The sequence below is a fragment of the Centrocercus urophasianus genome, unplaced genomic scaffold, assembly GCF_019232065.1.
Source record: "Centrocercus urophasianus isolate 14NV4802_14NV808 unplaced genomic scaffold, USGS_Curo_1.0 seq_34, whole genome shotgun sequence".
Lineage (NCBI taxonomy): Eukaryota > Metazoa > Chordata > Aves > Galliformes > Phasianidae > Centrocercus > Centrocercus urophasianus.
The window spans coordinates 4843753-4857189 of NW_024884911.1; the positions used below are offsets into that span (position 1 = coordinate 4843753).

The 13437-nt window shown below is 50.7% G+C and overlaps 1 protein-coding gene across 5 annotated transcripts in view; it reads left to right on the forward strand.

The window, feature by feature from the left end:
• The window catches only part of NTNG2 (netrin G2), a 38840-nt gene extending 26940 nt beyond the window's left edge, over positions 1–11900 (forward strand). Inside the window, exons 6-13 of one of the 5 annotated variants that reach the window (XM_042830703.1) lie at positions 1787–1912; positions 4013–4081; positions 7087–7161; positions 7599–7661; positions 8163–8237; positions 9705–9872; positions 10259–10393; positions 10839–11900. In XM_042830703.1, the coding sequence (XP_042686637.1) occupies positions 1787–1912; positions 4013–4081; positions 7087–7161; positions 7599–7661; positions 8163–8237; positions 9705–9872; positions 10259–10393; positions 10839–11062 (935 nt within the window). In that variant the 3' untranslated portion in view covers positions 11063–11900. Of the gene's footprint in view, positions 1–1786; positions 1913–4012; positions 4082–7086; positions 7162–7595; positions 7662–8162; positions 8238–9704; positions 9873–10258; positions 10394–10838 lie in introns of all 5 variants that reach the window. The other 4 variants (XM_042830702.1, XM_042830704.1, XM_042830705.1 and 1 more) reach the window with 4 other exon arrangements.
• The last annotated feature ends 1537 nt before the right edge of the window (positions 11901–13437 follow it).

The following is a 13437-nucleotide window of genomic DNA, read 5'->3' on the forward strand; positions in this document are numbered from 1 at the left end:
TTAACCCCTCGGTGCATGCTCCTTGTGGATGTCACTAGGAAAAAAAGAAATATGGTTGTTTTCTGTCCATTATCATTTTTCCAGGCAATAAGTCTCCCCTAATTGCTCCTCATTTTCTGTCCTGTCAAAGAGTCTTATATTTTCTTCCTCTGACTTCAGCAGCCTCATTTTGCCTCTTCCTCTGGCATGGTTTCCCCCCATGAGGTTCGTTAGAATGGCAGCCGGAAAGGAAATAAAAAAAGACTCTTCAGAAACACCACTGCTCGCTGTGAACTTTTCCCCCCAGTGTTGCAGACTTTTGCTCTAAGAAGGAGCTGGGTTTGAATTATTTGGCACAGCATCCAGGCTGGGTCACCTTGGGCTACCTATAGAAAAACGCACACACAGTGTGTGTACGTCTGTATGTCCACGTGTGTGTCCATGAACATATGTCTGTGAAGAGTCTGCAGCAAAGAGTGGAGAGCTCAGCAGGGATTTCTCTTGAAAGATTAATAGGAATAATAGGAATAATAGGAGTCCTTATTTAACAAAGCTGGAGGTAGTTTGGTATCAAACAGCCCTGAGTCTGGGGGAAGCAGTAGCTTGTCTCTGAGTTTCGTGGCTCAGAATTGCCCTCCAGAAGAAACAAATCATAGAGCTGAATGAATACTGAGCTCTTCAGTTTGCAGGCAAGTGGAAAGAACTGAAGGAGAAGTGGTTTCAGATAACTTCAAATACAATTAAGAAAAATGCACCTAACTGAAAGCTGGATAATAGTTTTTTTTCTGGGTAAATGAACCCTATTTAGAGTAATTTGATTTTAAATTTTCAAATAGAAACTAAAAGTCTCCCTTAAGTAATTTAGGATTAAAAATAATTAAAAAAAAAAGCTTTACGAGTCCAAAACATTCTTTGCTTTTCTGATCAGAAACATTTTGGCAACCCTTCTTCCCCTTTACGCAGCCTGGCATTCTCAGCTCTGCATTTGTTTCACTGGAAAATGTTTCCCATCAAAATTTTCTGCCAGGATGAAGCTGGGGATGTGCTTAGAGCAATGTGCAGAAAGCAGACAGGAGGGATTTGTATCCAAGGCCAGTTAAGGAGAGATTATTTAGCCCGCATAGGAGACTAGAAGTGACCTAAATTAAGTATTTAAACTAGCTCAGGGCTATTATGAAATTAAGCACAATAATCTGCATGAAGCAGTGGGACAAACAAGGACACGAGGGCAGCAGGTGTAAGTTAAGCAGGAATTTGTGTTCCACATGTTATTTCGGTCCCAGCCGTTGTGGCAGGCAATGGGCATCACAGCCAGCACCGTGCTGAAGCCAGGACAGCAGTTCCTTTGCCCTGGTGAGTGGAAGATGCTGGTGGGAAGGAACAAATGGCGGTGGGACAGGTTGATGTCGCTGGTGCTGAGCAGATTTGGGGTGCTGGGAGGAAGCTGTGCTGGTGTGGGCACGGCTCTGCCATCTGGCACGGGGAAGGCAGCAAGCAGGAGCCCATCCTGCTCTCTCCTCTGCACAGGGCGTGCTTTCTTTTCCTCTTTTCAAGTTTAATTGGCAATTAGTTTATGATAGAGCTGTAAGTATTTAAGCTAATATCAGCGCCAACAGGGTAAGCTGATAGAGCCACAGCCTCCAGCCCTGCACGCACGCGCTCCCAGCGTCACAGCCTTAATCCACAGAAACCTCCCAGTGCCCCAGTTGGAACCGTGCTGGAAAATCAGCCATCAGCTCAGCCCATAGGATGCAGAGAACCCTTCTGTGCCCTGCAGTAAGTGCCTCCCACCTCTTCTCTTTGATAGCGTTTGAGCGACCGCAGCGGGTTACCACTGCAAAAACCACCACTGCAAAACCCATCCCCACCACCACAACCACCACCACAACCACCACCAGCACCCCCCTTCCTGCCTCCACCACCACCCAACCAGGTGGGTGCCATCTTCCTGCACTCCTCTTTTTGCCTTCTTCTCACCCTGGCTCCTCTGGTGATGCTGGAGAATGCGTGAGGAGTGCTGTGGGTTTTCTGTGCTCTAGGATGATACGGGGACATGGATAAAAATCAGCCTGACAGGTTCACATCCCTCAGTCTCTGAGCAGACCTGGTTTGCTCTGCCCCTATCCAGTCCCAAGGCACTGGGAGCAGGTGCCATGTTTCCTCCAACCATGAAGCCAACAGTTACAGATCCACCTTGAAGCCCAAGACCATGCAATGGGTTGACATCCCCCTCTCTTACCATCAGGGCAGCAGGAAGAAGCCAGGACTGGATGCAGGGAAGCAACTTTTCCCTATTTTTCCTCCTTTTTCTTTCTTTTCCCCCAAAAAGTCACAATGGGAGAGGACTGTGCTCACCTTCCTTCCCCCAGGGGGCTGGCTCTGCCTTCACTGGCTCTCCAAATCCTGCCTCAAGTCCCATCTCAAGGGCTGAGCTGCAGGCTGGCTGCCTGCTCAAGGGCAAGCGTTCAGAGAGAACTGGCACACACCAACAATCCCAAAGCAGCTCTGCACAAATAAAGGGCAGAGAATGGAGCTCGCACACGCCTATAACACCCCTTCCTAATTTCTGCAATCACCCCATGGAGGAAAACTTTTGTGCTTTCTCCTGGGGTTCCTCCTCCCCTCCCCTGCGAACAAGGAGACGTTTTCACTATTCTTTTGGAAATGAGCAGATAAAACTTAACAGCAGGACTTTTTTTTTTAAGCTCCTCACGGGGGAATTAGACACGCATTCCTCCCATTGCCATGCTTTCTGGGCCTGATATTTCCCAGGAGGACGATTTACACCCACAGTATGTTAGTAACAGTCTGTCTGGGGGAGCTGCCAGAAGCCAGTCAAAGGGATGAGGAAACTTGATTACATGTTTATGAATATATAGCTGTATTCAGGGAGGTACCCTGCTTGGGAAGCTGGGGTTTATCTGCGATTTCCACAGACTCTGGGTAATCTCCTGCTCTGTTCAAAAGCACTCCTGTGACCCACAGTATGCATGGGGAGGTGGTTGGCCACCCAGTGCTCCCATCCCCACTATGTCCACAATGGGGGGAACCACCTCTCCACCACACACTTGGGGTCACCTGATTTTTATCCATGCTCACTCGCAGCAATATTTTAGGCCTGTTTTGTTATTGTTTGTTTTTCTCAAGTGCCATGTGTACGTGAGTGGTGTATTTAGTGCCTATCTCACATATGATTTCTGAGTGTTGTCCATCTGGGGTGGGGCAGGAAGGCAACAGTGCAGTGTTGGGGATGAAGGGCCAAGCTGCTCTGAGCAACCTGGAAAGCATCCTGCATTCGGGGGTTATCCCTTCTCCCTGGATAGAATCAATGCCCTCATAGCATTTTCACATCACCCCTTAGCACCAGGTAATAAGTAAACAGAGAAATGTAAACTGTGGAACAGCCACCACATCTCTGCCTCTACAGGGGAAGGGCTGAGCTGATCACCTCCATCCAAGGCCTGGTTTGTTTTTCTGCACCGCCAGGTCCCACCCCAGAACTGTGTCTGTGATGTGGAATCAAAGCAAAGCCCAATCCTAATTTGTTTCAGAGCTTAGGAGAGTAGAGTTTGCCCCCATTTCCTACCTTTGTGCAGGAAAGGAGATTCAGGCTGGGGTTTTGCAGCTCTCATGGTCCCTTCATAGAGGGAGTCTGGTCTCCTGCCTCCACAGATGTCCAGAGATAATCTTCCCACTCCAGCCCTGCAAAATGTAAAGTACTTATTTAAATACCACAAGGGGCTCAGAGTGGAACTCACCTGCACCTCAGGGAAAACATCTCATTAAAAAAAGGTGACCTGCTTGCAGGAGACGCAATAACCCCGAGATGGGCAACAATCCCAAGTGGGATACTCTGTCATTGCCTCTCTCTTCAATTTTAGAAGCATGAAACAAATTCCTCCTTACTTAAAAGTCAGCTCAGACAGACATTAATATCCCCCCCTCCCAGGTCCCTGTCCCATCGCTGTGTTGTTTCGCCCTCTAACATACACGCTGTTTTTTCACCCTCTGAATTTCTGCTTCCCACCATAAGCAAGCATCATCAGACCCGCCTCTGAGCCCGCTGCCTCTGAGCCTGTGAAAGAGAAGGAGGAAAGAACAGGTATTTCCAGCCATACTGATGTGTTCTCCCTTCTCCTCCATCCCTCCTCTCGCTGGGATAGCAGCCAGGCATGTAGACTAGAGGGGTAGATCAGAGTTGGGTTGACTCTGGGGTGCAGACAGCAGCTTCCTTCGGCTGCTCGTGGTGCTTTCTGTGGTCAAGGAGGAGCCGTGCTCATGTTCTTGGGATGCTTTTGTGCCCGTTGTGTGGTGAGAGGGGAAAGGAGTGTGTCCAAGGACACGGGCTGTGGTCTGAGCATAGCGGCAGAACAAGGCAAAAACAGGCAGAACAGTTACCCAAAGGAGGATGAATTGAGTGCCAATCTCCCTTGCCTTCTGCAGTTTTGTTATTTCTAAGTCTTCCCCAGAGCCTGTCAAATCTGCCTTGCCTTCAGTTACATTTTCCCCCGCATTCAAAATAAGCAAAAGGAGCTTTCTTGTAGGTTTTTGGGTTTTTTTTTTCCCCTTTTCCTGCTTCATTTTCTGACTGGTTTGTAACCCAGCAGTGCCAATTCGCTTCTGAGACAAACAGAACCAATCTAAGCTTTGGTTTGGGTTTTACCAACTCCCTGGTGCTGGACAAACACATCCTATGCCCTTCTCTCCCAGATGCTCATGCACCTGGGGAAAGACAAGGGCTTCTCAAGGTCCTTCCCCTGTACTTCCGCACTGTTTCAAACATCTCTTCCCCCAGTGTGTTTTTCTACAAAGAAGGGCTCCTTGGTTCACTTCCTGCTGCCTCATCAGAAACCCCACCAAGACCTGGGGTTGCCACCAGAGCCATAGAAGCCCCAGCAGGACGTGCCTGGGGCTCCCGTTGGTGTGGAGCGGGTTTGGGTGAAGCACCTCTCTCCCACTCCCGAAATGTAAAGCTGTCCATTAATGTCACAGAGCTACAAGGGAAAAGTTCTCAGGATAATGAGCATTAATAATTTCCCTGGCTCTGCACACGCAATGTGAGTGGAGGTGTATGCGAATGACTAAAAAGCAAAATGCCTCCAGGGCTGTTTTTTATTGTGACTCTAATTAAACCCTTGCCAATTTGCACAGGGTTTTTTTCATACTCTCCTTTAACAGCATATTAATATCAATTGGTTTCCACTTCCCAGCTGAAAAGGACAATGTCTATCACCTTCTCTTGAAGCTCATCATTTAGGAAAAATATATTCTTTTTTATTCTGCATTGTTTATGATCCCCTTGACGAGGCTGGGAAATCACATTTCTCTCCTACTCAGGTTTGTCCTTTGAAACTTGGCAAGGATCAAGGAATTTTTTTTTTCCCTCCTCCTCCTTATGTTACCCAATTGGAGCCTGAAATTAATAATGTGGCTTTTAAATTTGCATTCCTCGATTTGTTTTCTAGCAAACCTAAAGATTGTTATCACTGTTGAGGAGACAGAGAGGGGCATGGAAGCAGAGGGGTTGAAAGCGTGCAGAGAAATCAAAACTAGGGATCTATAAATGTCCTGCTGCTTTAATTTCCCTGCAGGGGCTTGCAAATTCTGTAACTGCTATTTCCAAGGAAAGAGCAGAGCCTGAAGCAGGGACGAGTGCGCAGCAGAAATCAGGACTTGGTGCCTCCAACGTAGGATATTCCTCTGCAAACACACAAAACTCAAGCAGTGCTTTCAGAAGGGCTGAGAACCGACAGCTCGGTGCACTGCTTCCCTCCTATCCTCTGCACTGCAACGTGGGGAGGTTAGCTGCCAAATCCCACCTGAGGCACAAAAACCTGCACGTGCTCACAGCCACAGGGCCAGCTTTTGTCCTCCAGCGCAACGCAAAGCTCCCAGCTGGTTCCCAGCTCCCCCAGCACAGCTCCTAACACAGCTCTCTGTCTGATTGCTGCCAGGCTATCCCGGCCTGTCGGCGGCCGCCCCGCTGCAGGTGGGCTCTCCCCCAGCCAAGGTTGGGGCAGCAGAAGGTAGGAGACACACGGCTGAGCCGGGTCCTGCCAGCCAATCCCTGCTCCCACCGCTTCCCTTCGTAGCTCTGCGTATCTTCTTTCCATGCATCTCTCTCTTCCTCCAGCCTGGGAAAAGCTGGGGGTTCATCTGTGCCCTACATGCAGCTGGTAATCTGGTGAGGCTGGATTGAGCCTCAGGGTTTAGTCGCATACATGAAAGATGAGGATGATAAGTGGTAGAAGAGATTGTTCTCGGCTTGCTGCCGGGGTGAACAGAGAGGATCATGGAAATCCTGTTGTCTCCTGAGACCAGAATAACTTTGTAAACAGATAGGCTTGTGTCGTTTATAGCATAGATGCCTTCTTACATATTTCCTCGCTTCAGGTCTCCCACGTGTCTGCCTACGGTGAGCTATGAAGCTCCTGGTGGGAGCCCTGGGAGGCTGTTGGGGCTGCAGTGCCTCCTCCTCAGGGCTCCCACTGACACATGCTTTGGCAGCTGCTGGTGGGGCTCACTGCCCTTTTCCAGCTGAGATGCCTGTAGCAATCTCCCCCATAGACATCAGCATCCCTTCCAGTGCAGAATGTAACAGCAGCTGGAGCCGGGCCAGGACACAACCCAGCATCTGCTCATAGTAAATGGGGGACAGAAAGTGCTGGAATTCAGGCTTGTTTGAACTGTGTGCTTTTGGGCTTGTCTCTAACCTCACAGAGAGAAAAAATTGTATTTGAAATAGCAATAAGATAGGCCAACGCCATTTGCACCAATGCCAGGTGATGCTGACAGTTTGTACTGGACAATGGGGACTTCTGAGTCTTGGCAGAGGTCTGCTTTTCTCCATGCTTCATGCAATGCAGTGACCACATGTCAACACTCATCTGTCCAGCAGCTCCCCTTAAGAGTAGCTTTTAGAAGACCAATTTCCAGGAGATTTTGTCTCCTATCCATGCCCCATTGTATCCTCAACCACACATGGCTCCACCAACCCACCCTTGATACCTGAATAGAGCTTCCAGTGTCCTTTTCTCTCCTTTTTAAGCAAGCAAGTGCAAGATCTGTATTAAATCTGATGTTCTCTCTAACTGATGCCACCTTAAGCTGTTCAGAGCCCAACAAAAGTAGCAGCACCCGAACCCAAGCTGAAGCCACCAGACCCTCCCAAGAACATTCGAGGTAAGGCCCTTTCCCAGAGATGGAGCAGGTCTGTTTTCTCCCTCATTGCCCACCGGCTGGGGACATTATGCCCATCCTCAGCATGCCCAGCATTGTGCAATTCATTCTGCCACTCGTAGTTGAGATCAGCTCAGTTCTGCTCATTCCACCCCATAGAAGTCTTTCTGAATGCCCTTTTGGGGTTGGCAGATGTGGATGGGTGGGACAAACTAGAGAAATCAGGAGTCAGTTTCCTTGTACTCCATTCCTTGAGAGATCATTTGCCTTTTCCACACTTGGAGAACACGGAAGATAAAATGGGGGTCCCACAAGCACCAGCTCAGCCATGGGCAGCCACTTCTGGTGGATCAGCTACCATCCAGCCCAGCACAGCAGGCATGGGGGGCTCTGTATCTCCACCTCAGCATTCAGATCTATTTTATCATCTCATGTAGCAGCTCCGAAGAACAAAGCAGGGCGCATAGCACACTCTGCAGGCAAGAGGCATGGGAAGAAGACAGGTAGGTGCTGGGATGGGCAAGAGGGCTGGAGCAGCCTGGGTTCTGCAGGATTCTGTGCTTTATACCACCTCCGTAGCTTTTGTGCTCTTAGCTGTGGTCCTAGCTGCTTTTTGAGGGTGGTGAGGGGCTGTCTGCATGGCCGTCATCAAAGCAAGGCCACAGACAGGAGCTCTTTATACCTGTAGATCCTCAGCCTGGCAAAGCCAATCCCATGTGTAAGCAGGGGACGCGTGGATGGCTCCTTCTGCCCAGCGCTCGGCTCTGTGCATTGCAATACTGCCGTGCATGGAATTTTTCATGCATCAAACTTTGAGGAGGGGAGAAGAAGAGGAGAAATGTAGCAGCTACCAGCTGTCTGGTGCAGAAATAGCTTTCAACGCTGCCAGCGCGGTGTTCCTGACTTGGCTCATCATTGTTCTCATAGCAGAGATGCTCGCAGTAGTGTAGGACGCAAAGTGGTGCGGAGCACTGAGAAAAAGCCTGTCTCTGATTTTCCCTAAGCATCCTCAAAGAACTCAAAACTCATCCGGCTCCGACCAGACACCGGCCCGGTGGCTCCTATTGAAACATATAAAGGTAAGAGGAGGGAGTGAGGATTTTCAGGGCTCCCAGTCCTCGAAAGAGCTGCAGCCTCAGACACGGAGAAGATGGGGAGGGTTTGCTCTCTGTAAGATCACACACCTCGGGTGAAATACTGCTTGTGAACTGCAGCAGCAGAACCACGCGAGCTGGAGTTCTTTGGTTATCGATCAGGCAGGCAGTGGTTGTTTCACAGAGGGTCTCAGCTCCTACTCAGGCAGCTGCAAACCATGGGGAAACCTCTGCCACGCTCCATCCTCCCTGATCTTCATTTCATTGGCATGAATCTCTTCCTCCAGCCCCACATGCATGCCTGCCCATGCTTCCCTGCCATCGTTCTGCCATGCTGGAATGTTTAATGTGGGAGCCTGGACCCAAACCCCTGATCTGAACCCACCTCCACCTCTCCAGCACTGGAGAAGCTCAGATCTGCCCAACACCACCCCTGCTCACGTTGTCTCCTGCCAGCTGGCTGAGACATCTCCTGAGCAGGATGACTGTGCCACTGAGCAGCCAAGAACTCTCCCCTCCTCTTGTGTTGTCCTTTTCAACTCCCAGAAAGATTCATTATCCTGAACACAGCACTACAGTACTGCAAGGTGATCACCATCCCACGTCACAGTAATAAAAAGCAAACACAAGAAGCAAATAATTAAGTTCTTCCAGCTAGAAATTAAACCCAGGTGGTTGTTTTTCAACATACACCCACAGCTGAGAAAGGTCAATGCAGCACAGTGAGGACAGGAGCAACACTCTGCTCAGCAATGGCAGCTCTGTGCCACACCAGGCAGTGCTGGGCCACCTCCCCATGCCCACCTCCCTTGGAAAAAGCCCACACAAGCCGTGCATCCTAGCACATGCTCATTTTAAGCTATAACACACTCAGCCAGAACTGAGAGTCATCATGCTTCACAATAGGCACTGCCTGGGGAAGTACTACAGCAAAGGCCATGCTAACAAGGGACACATGAGAAAAAGGCCAGAGAAGCAGCCAGGGCTTACCTGCATATGCATCAGGTTCCACACATCCAGGCCTTCCCATCACCTCTCTGCCAGCCCAGCTCCTCCTTGTCACCACCAGGCAGGGCACAATCTTCCCCAGAGCTCTGCATGCCCCTGCATAGCCCCATGCCTCTCTCTTCTTCAAAACATCAAGCTGGGCTCTACTGATTAACAAGGCAGCTCTTTAATTAACACCTGACAGCACTCCACAGCCCACTGGCTGCTCCTGTAATTATGCATTTCCCCGAAGAGCTGTGTCCTGGGGCTGGCTCCTGCCTGTGTACCCTGCAGGGACAAACCATCCTGGCCCCACTCTGAGCAAAGACCTCCAACCCAACCCCCATGCAGCAGTGAGGTACAGCCCCCACTGCAAGCACTCAGCCCCACAGGCAGCAACCATTGCATTTTGTTGGAGCAAAAGGCTTCCCCAAGGCCCACCTCTCTCTTTCTTCCTCTCTGCAGACTGTGAGTGCTACGGCCACTCCAACCGCTGCAGCTACATCGACTTCCTGAACGTGGTGACCTGTGTGAGCTGCAAGCACAACACGCGGGGCCAGCACTGCCAGCACTGCCGCCTGGGCTTCTACCGCAACAGCTCGGCAGAGCTGGACGATGAGAATGTATGCATAGGTGAGCACTCATGCTGCCTTGGGAGCAGCGCTGGGCCTGGGACCTTGTGCTGTGAGATGGGCTTCGGATCAGCCCATTCTGAGGGCAGCGTGTCCACTGGGATGCTCTCAGAGGACAGCAGCTCTTAGGGTCTTGCAATCCACCAAGCCCAAAATAATATCTGTGGGCACCAAAGCCCAAATAATCTTTCCAATTGGGTTCAGATGCATTGCTGTAGCAGGGGCTGCCCATGGTGAGGGTGGTCTCAGGCAGACACGCGCGCCCTCAGGGCCAGCCCACGGCACGTAACCAGGCCTTTCCAAAGTCCCCAGCCCCTCCATGGTGGGAAGAGGAGGCGCAAAGCCTGCGGGCAGGGTGAGGATTCACAGCGTTGTCTTTATGGCCAGAATGTAACTGCAATCAGATCGGCTCCCTGCACGACCGCTGCAACGAGACCGGCTACTGTGAATGCAAGGAAGGAGCCACGGGGCCAAAGTGTGACGACTGCCTGCCCAACTACTACTGGAGACAGGGCTGCTTCCGTGAGTAACCAGCAGCACTGCGGGCAGCCTCCCCGTCAGGGCACAGAGATGGGAGGTGGGCATGGACGTGGGGGGAGCTCCAATGAGGAGGGAATCTCCCATGAGAAAGGGATCTCCAATGTGGGGGGATCTCTGGTGAAGGACGGGGCGTCCCACGAGGGGTGGCACTTCCAGAGAGGTGGAGATCTCCAACAAGGAGCGTGCCTCCTGCCCACCCCATGGTGGGGGGTGAGCTTGGTCATTCCTGACAAATCCAAAGCAGCTTTGAAGTCTGCAGCCCCAGATCTGTTCCTCTGGCACAGGGACCGGTCCCACTCTGTCAGGGTTTGACGATGGAGCCCTTCGGAGCCAAAGCAGAAAACCAAAACCTTTCTGGTTCCTGCTGCATCCGAGGGGTTTCACGCCCAGCAGCACAACCCCCACCGCCATCCCTCCCTCCCTACAGCCAACGTCTGTGATGACGAGCTCCTGCTCTGCCAGAACGGCGGCACCTGCTACCAGAACCAGCGCTGCATCTGCCCCGTGGGCTTCAAGGGAGTCCTGTGCCAGCAGTCACGGTGCGAAGCTGACAAAAAGGACTGTGATGGTGCCTCCAGCACGCAGGCTGCCATTAGCACCATCGTCCTCAGCGTGCTGGGCCTGCAGCTGCGTGGCTGGGCTGACCTCTGAGGCCGGCAGGAGGGAGCCCAGCCGAGGCACAGCACCGAGGGTCCAGGGAGTGCAAGGCAATGGTGGATCTCCCCACCAGCTCCTCTGCCTTCCTTCACGCTAAGACTTGCACAATGTCTTTCGGCCACTTTTCAAGCAGCTGAAAAGCAGGGCTGACTCCCGACCACGGAACCACGCGGGGCGGCCGCAGCACAGAGCTGATGGTTGAGCAGCGACGCAGGGACTGCAGCAGAGCCACGCAGATACGGCCGTCCTTCCTTCCCCGCTCCGCACAGGGCGACCCGGGGCCCTGGTGCCACAGTGCCGCAATCCAAGCGAGAATCTTTTCTTTTTTTAATGATTTATTTACTTTGGTAGAGGTTGGGGTGTTCTTTTTCTTCCCTCCCTCTTAGTGTCCCGTTTCAAAAAAGCCTCTCGTGATAACATCAGAGTCCTGCAACACCACAGGGAGGGGAAGGGAGGGAGGGAAGAGGGGACTCTGCTCCATCCCGCTGTGTAGCCCCACCGCCAGCCGGGCCTGGCTGCTCACATACCGTTGCCTACAGCTCTAGTTGCTGCATTGATTTTGTATCTCATTGCCAGGTTTTGTTTTCTTGCACTTACAGAGAACACAGGGGCCATCAGGCATACGGAGCGCGAGGAGGGCAGTGTCTTATCCACACATTTCCGTATAGTGTACGGTTCAAATCCTCTTTTTTTTTTTTTTTTTTTTGGTAGAGACTTATTTTTGTTTGAAGTAAATGTTATAAAGGAGCCACAAGTTAAAGGGACATTTTGCCATGAGCGTTTGATTATGGTGTATCCTCCTACAGTAAAGCAACTATCAATTGCTGCTTGATTGCCACGTTTTCCTTTCTGTGTGCACAGTTAATTACAGGTAAAAACTTATTTTTTTGATTCATAACGTCCTCTTGTGTTTTCTGAGTCACTGGCAAGGTGCACCAACGGTGAGGGAAAAGGGAGGGAGAGACGTTGCTTCATCACTGAGAGCCGTTAATTATTTCTCCTAATTACTTTGCTGAACTTAGGTTGCACCACTAGCTGTAGACAATGAACGATATATTAAGCCCCAGCCTCATGGAAATGCCATTTCCAAATGAGCCTGCAGCTGAAGAATGCTGGGCAGCCCAGGGGTGGTTCTCCAGGGGATCTCAGCTGCCCAGCCTCCCATGCCATCCCCCAGAGATGGGGCCATGCTGCACCTTGGCAGAAGGAGCCCTTCAGTAAAGCGCCTGGGACTGCAGTGTTGAGATTCTCATAGAGAATCAGCGTAGAGGAAGCAACATACAGTCAAGCACGTCAAAGATAGCGACGAGAAATAAGGGGATCAGCATCAACACAACTTTAATTGCATCGTATCCAAAGCCATACCGAGCAAAGAAATTTGGTGCCTGTTTCGAGGAGCACCACAGAGGTAGGTCACAGGACTCAGTTAATCTACTACAGAAGCAAGGAGGGTCAAATTCATCCTGCTGAGGTCTGATCTCTGAGGGAGTGGGCTGACACAAGCATTTCCTCCCTTTAATGCAGCCGCTTGCTGTCTGTTGCCATTGACACTTTGCTCTTTCCTTATACTTTCTTACTGAGATATATTTCAAATCCTTATGTGTTACTGTTCTTACAAGTAATAGCACAGAACAGGCTGTAACAAGATCAAGGTCTCTAATGACATTTCTGGAAGGTGAAGCACACATTCTCCTTTCCCTGCACTAGTGTTTTTCTCTAGTAAATTAGATTAAGCAATGGAAAATCTGCTATTTCACAAAGCCATATCCCAGGCGAACTGCAGCCAGCAGATTCTCTGCAAAAGCACACTTATGAGAGGCAGGTGGGAACATGCCAAGCAACAGCAGCACTGAATTCCCACAGAAAACAACCACAGAAGAGCACAACAATGCTCAGAACAGCCAAGATTACTGAGGGTGATGTACCAGTAAACCAAGCTCTTATGAGGGGCTGAGGAATTTGGATTGTTTGATCGGGTGCTGTTTGTTGGGATTTCTTTGTTTTCAAGACAAAACATCCCCAGCTTCCTAAGTCCATTCCAGAGATGGTCCCACCTCCGTGAACCCCAAATACTGTGGTGTTCAGTCCCTAGGCCTCTTCAAGCAAAGCCTGATGAACTGCATGCATAAGTAGAAACTTGCAGTGCTAATCCTCCAGTAGCTGTATCCTGTGCAGCTGCGTCCTGTATCAAAGGACACCTGAGAAACACTGAAGGCGGTGGGCAGGGCAAGAAAACCAAGAAACAAAACAAGTCCACTCAATAGAGCTAGAAGAGGGAGCTGTGGTTGCAGACTGGGCAGTAGATGGCACATTCAAGCTCCTCCATGAAGCCAGCCCCACTCGGTGCAGCTCCAGGTACTGCTTCACCA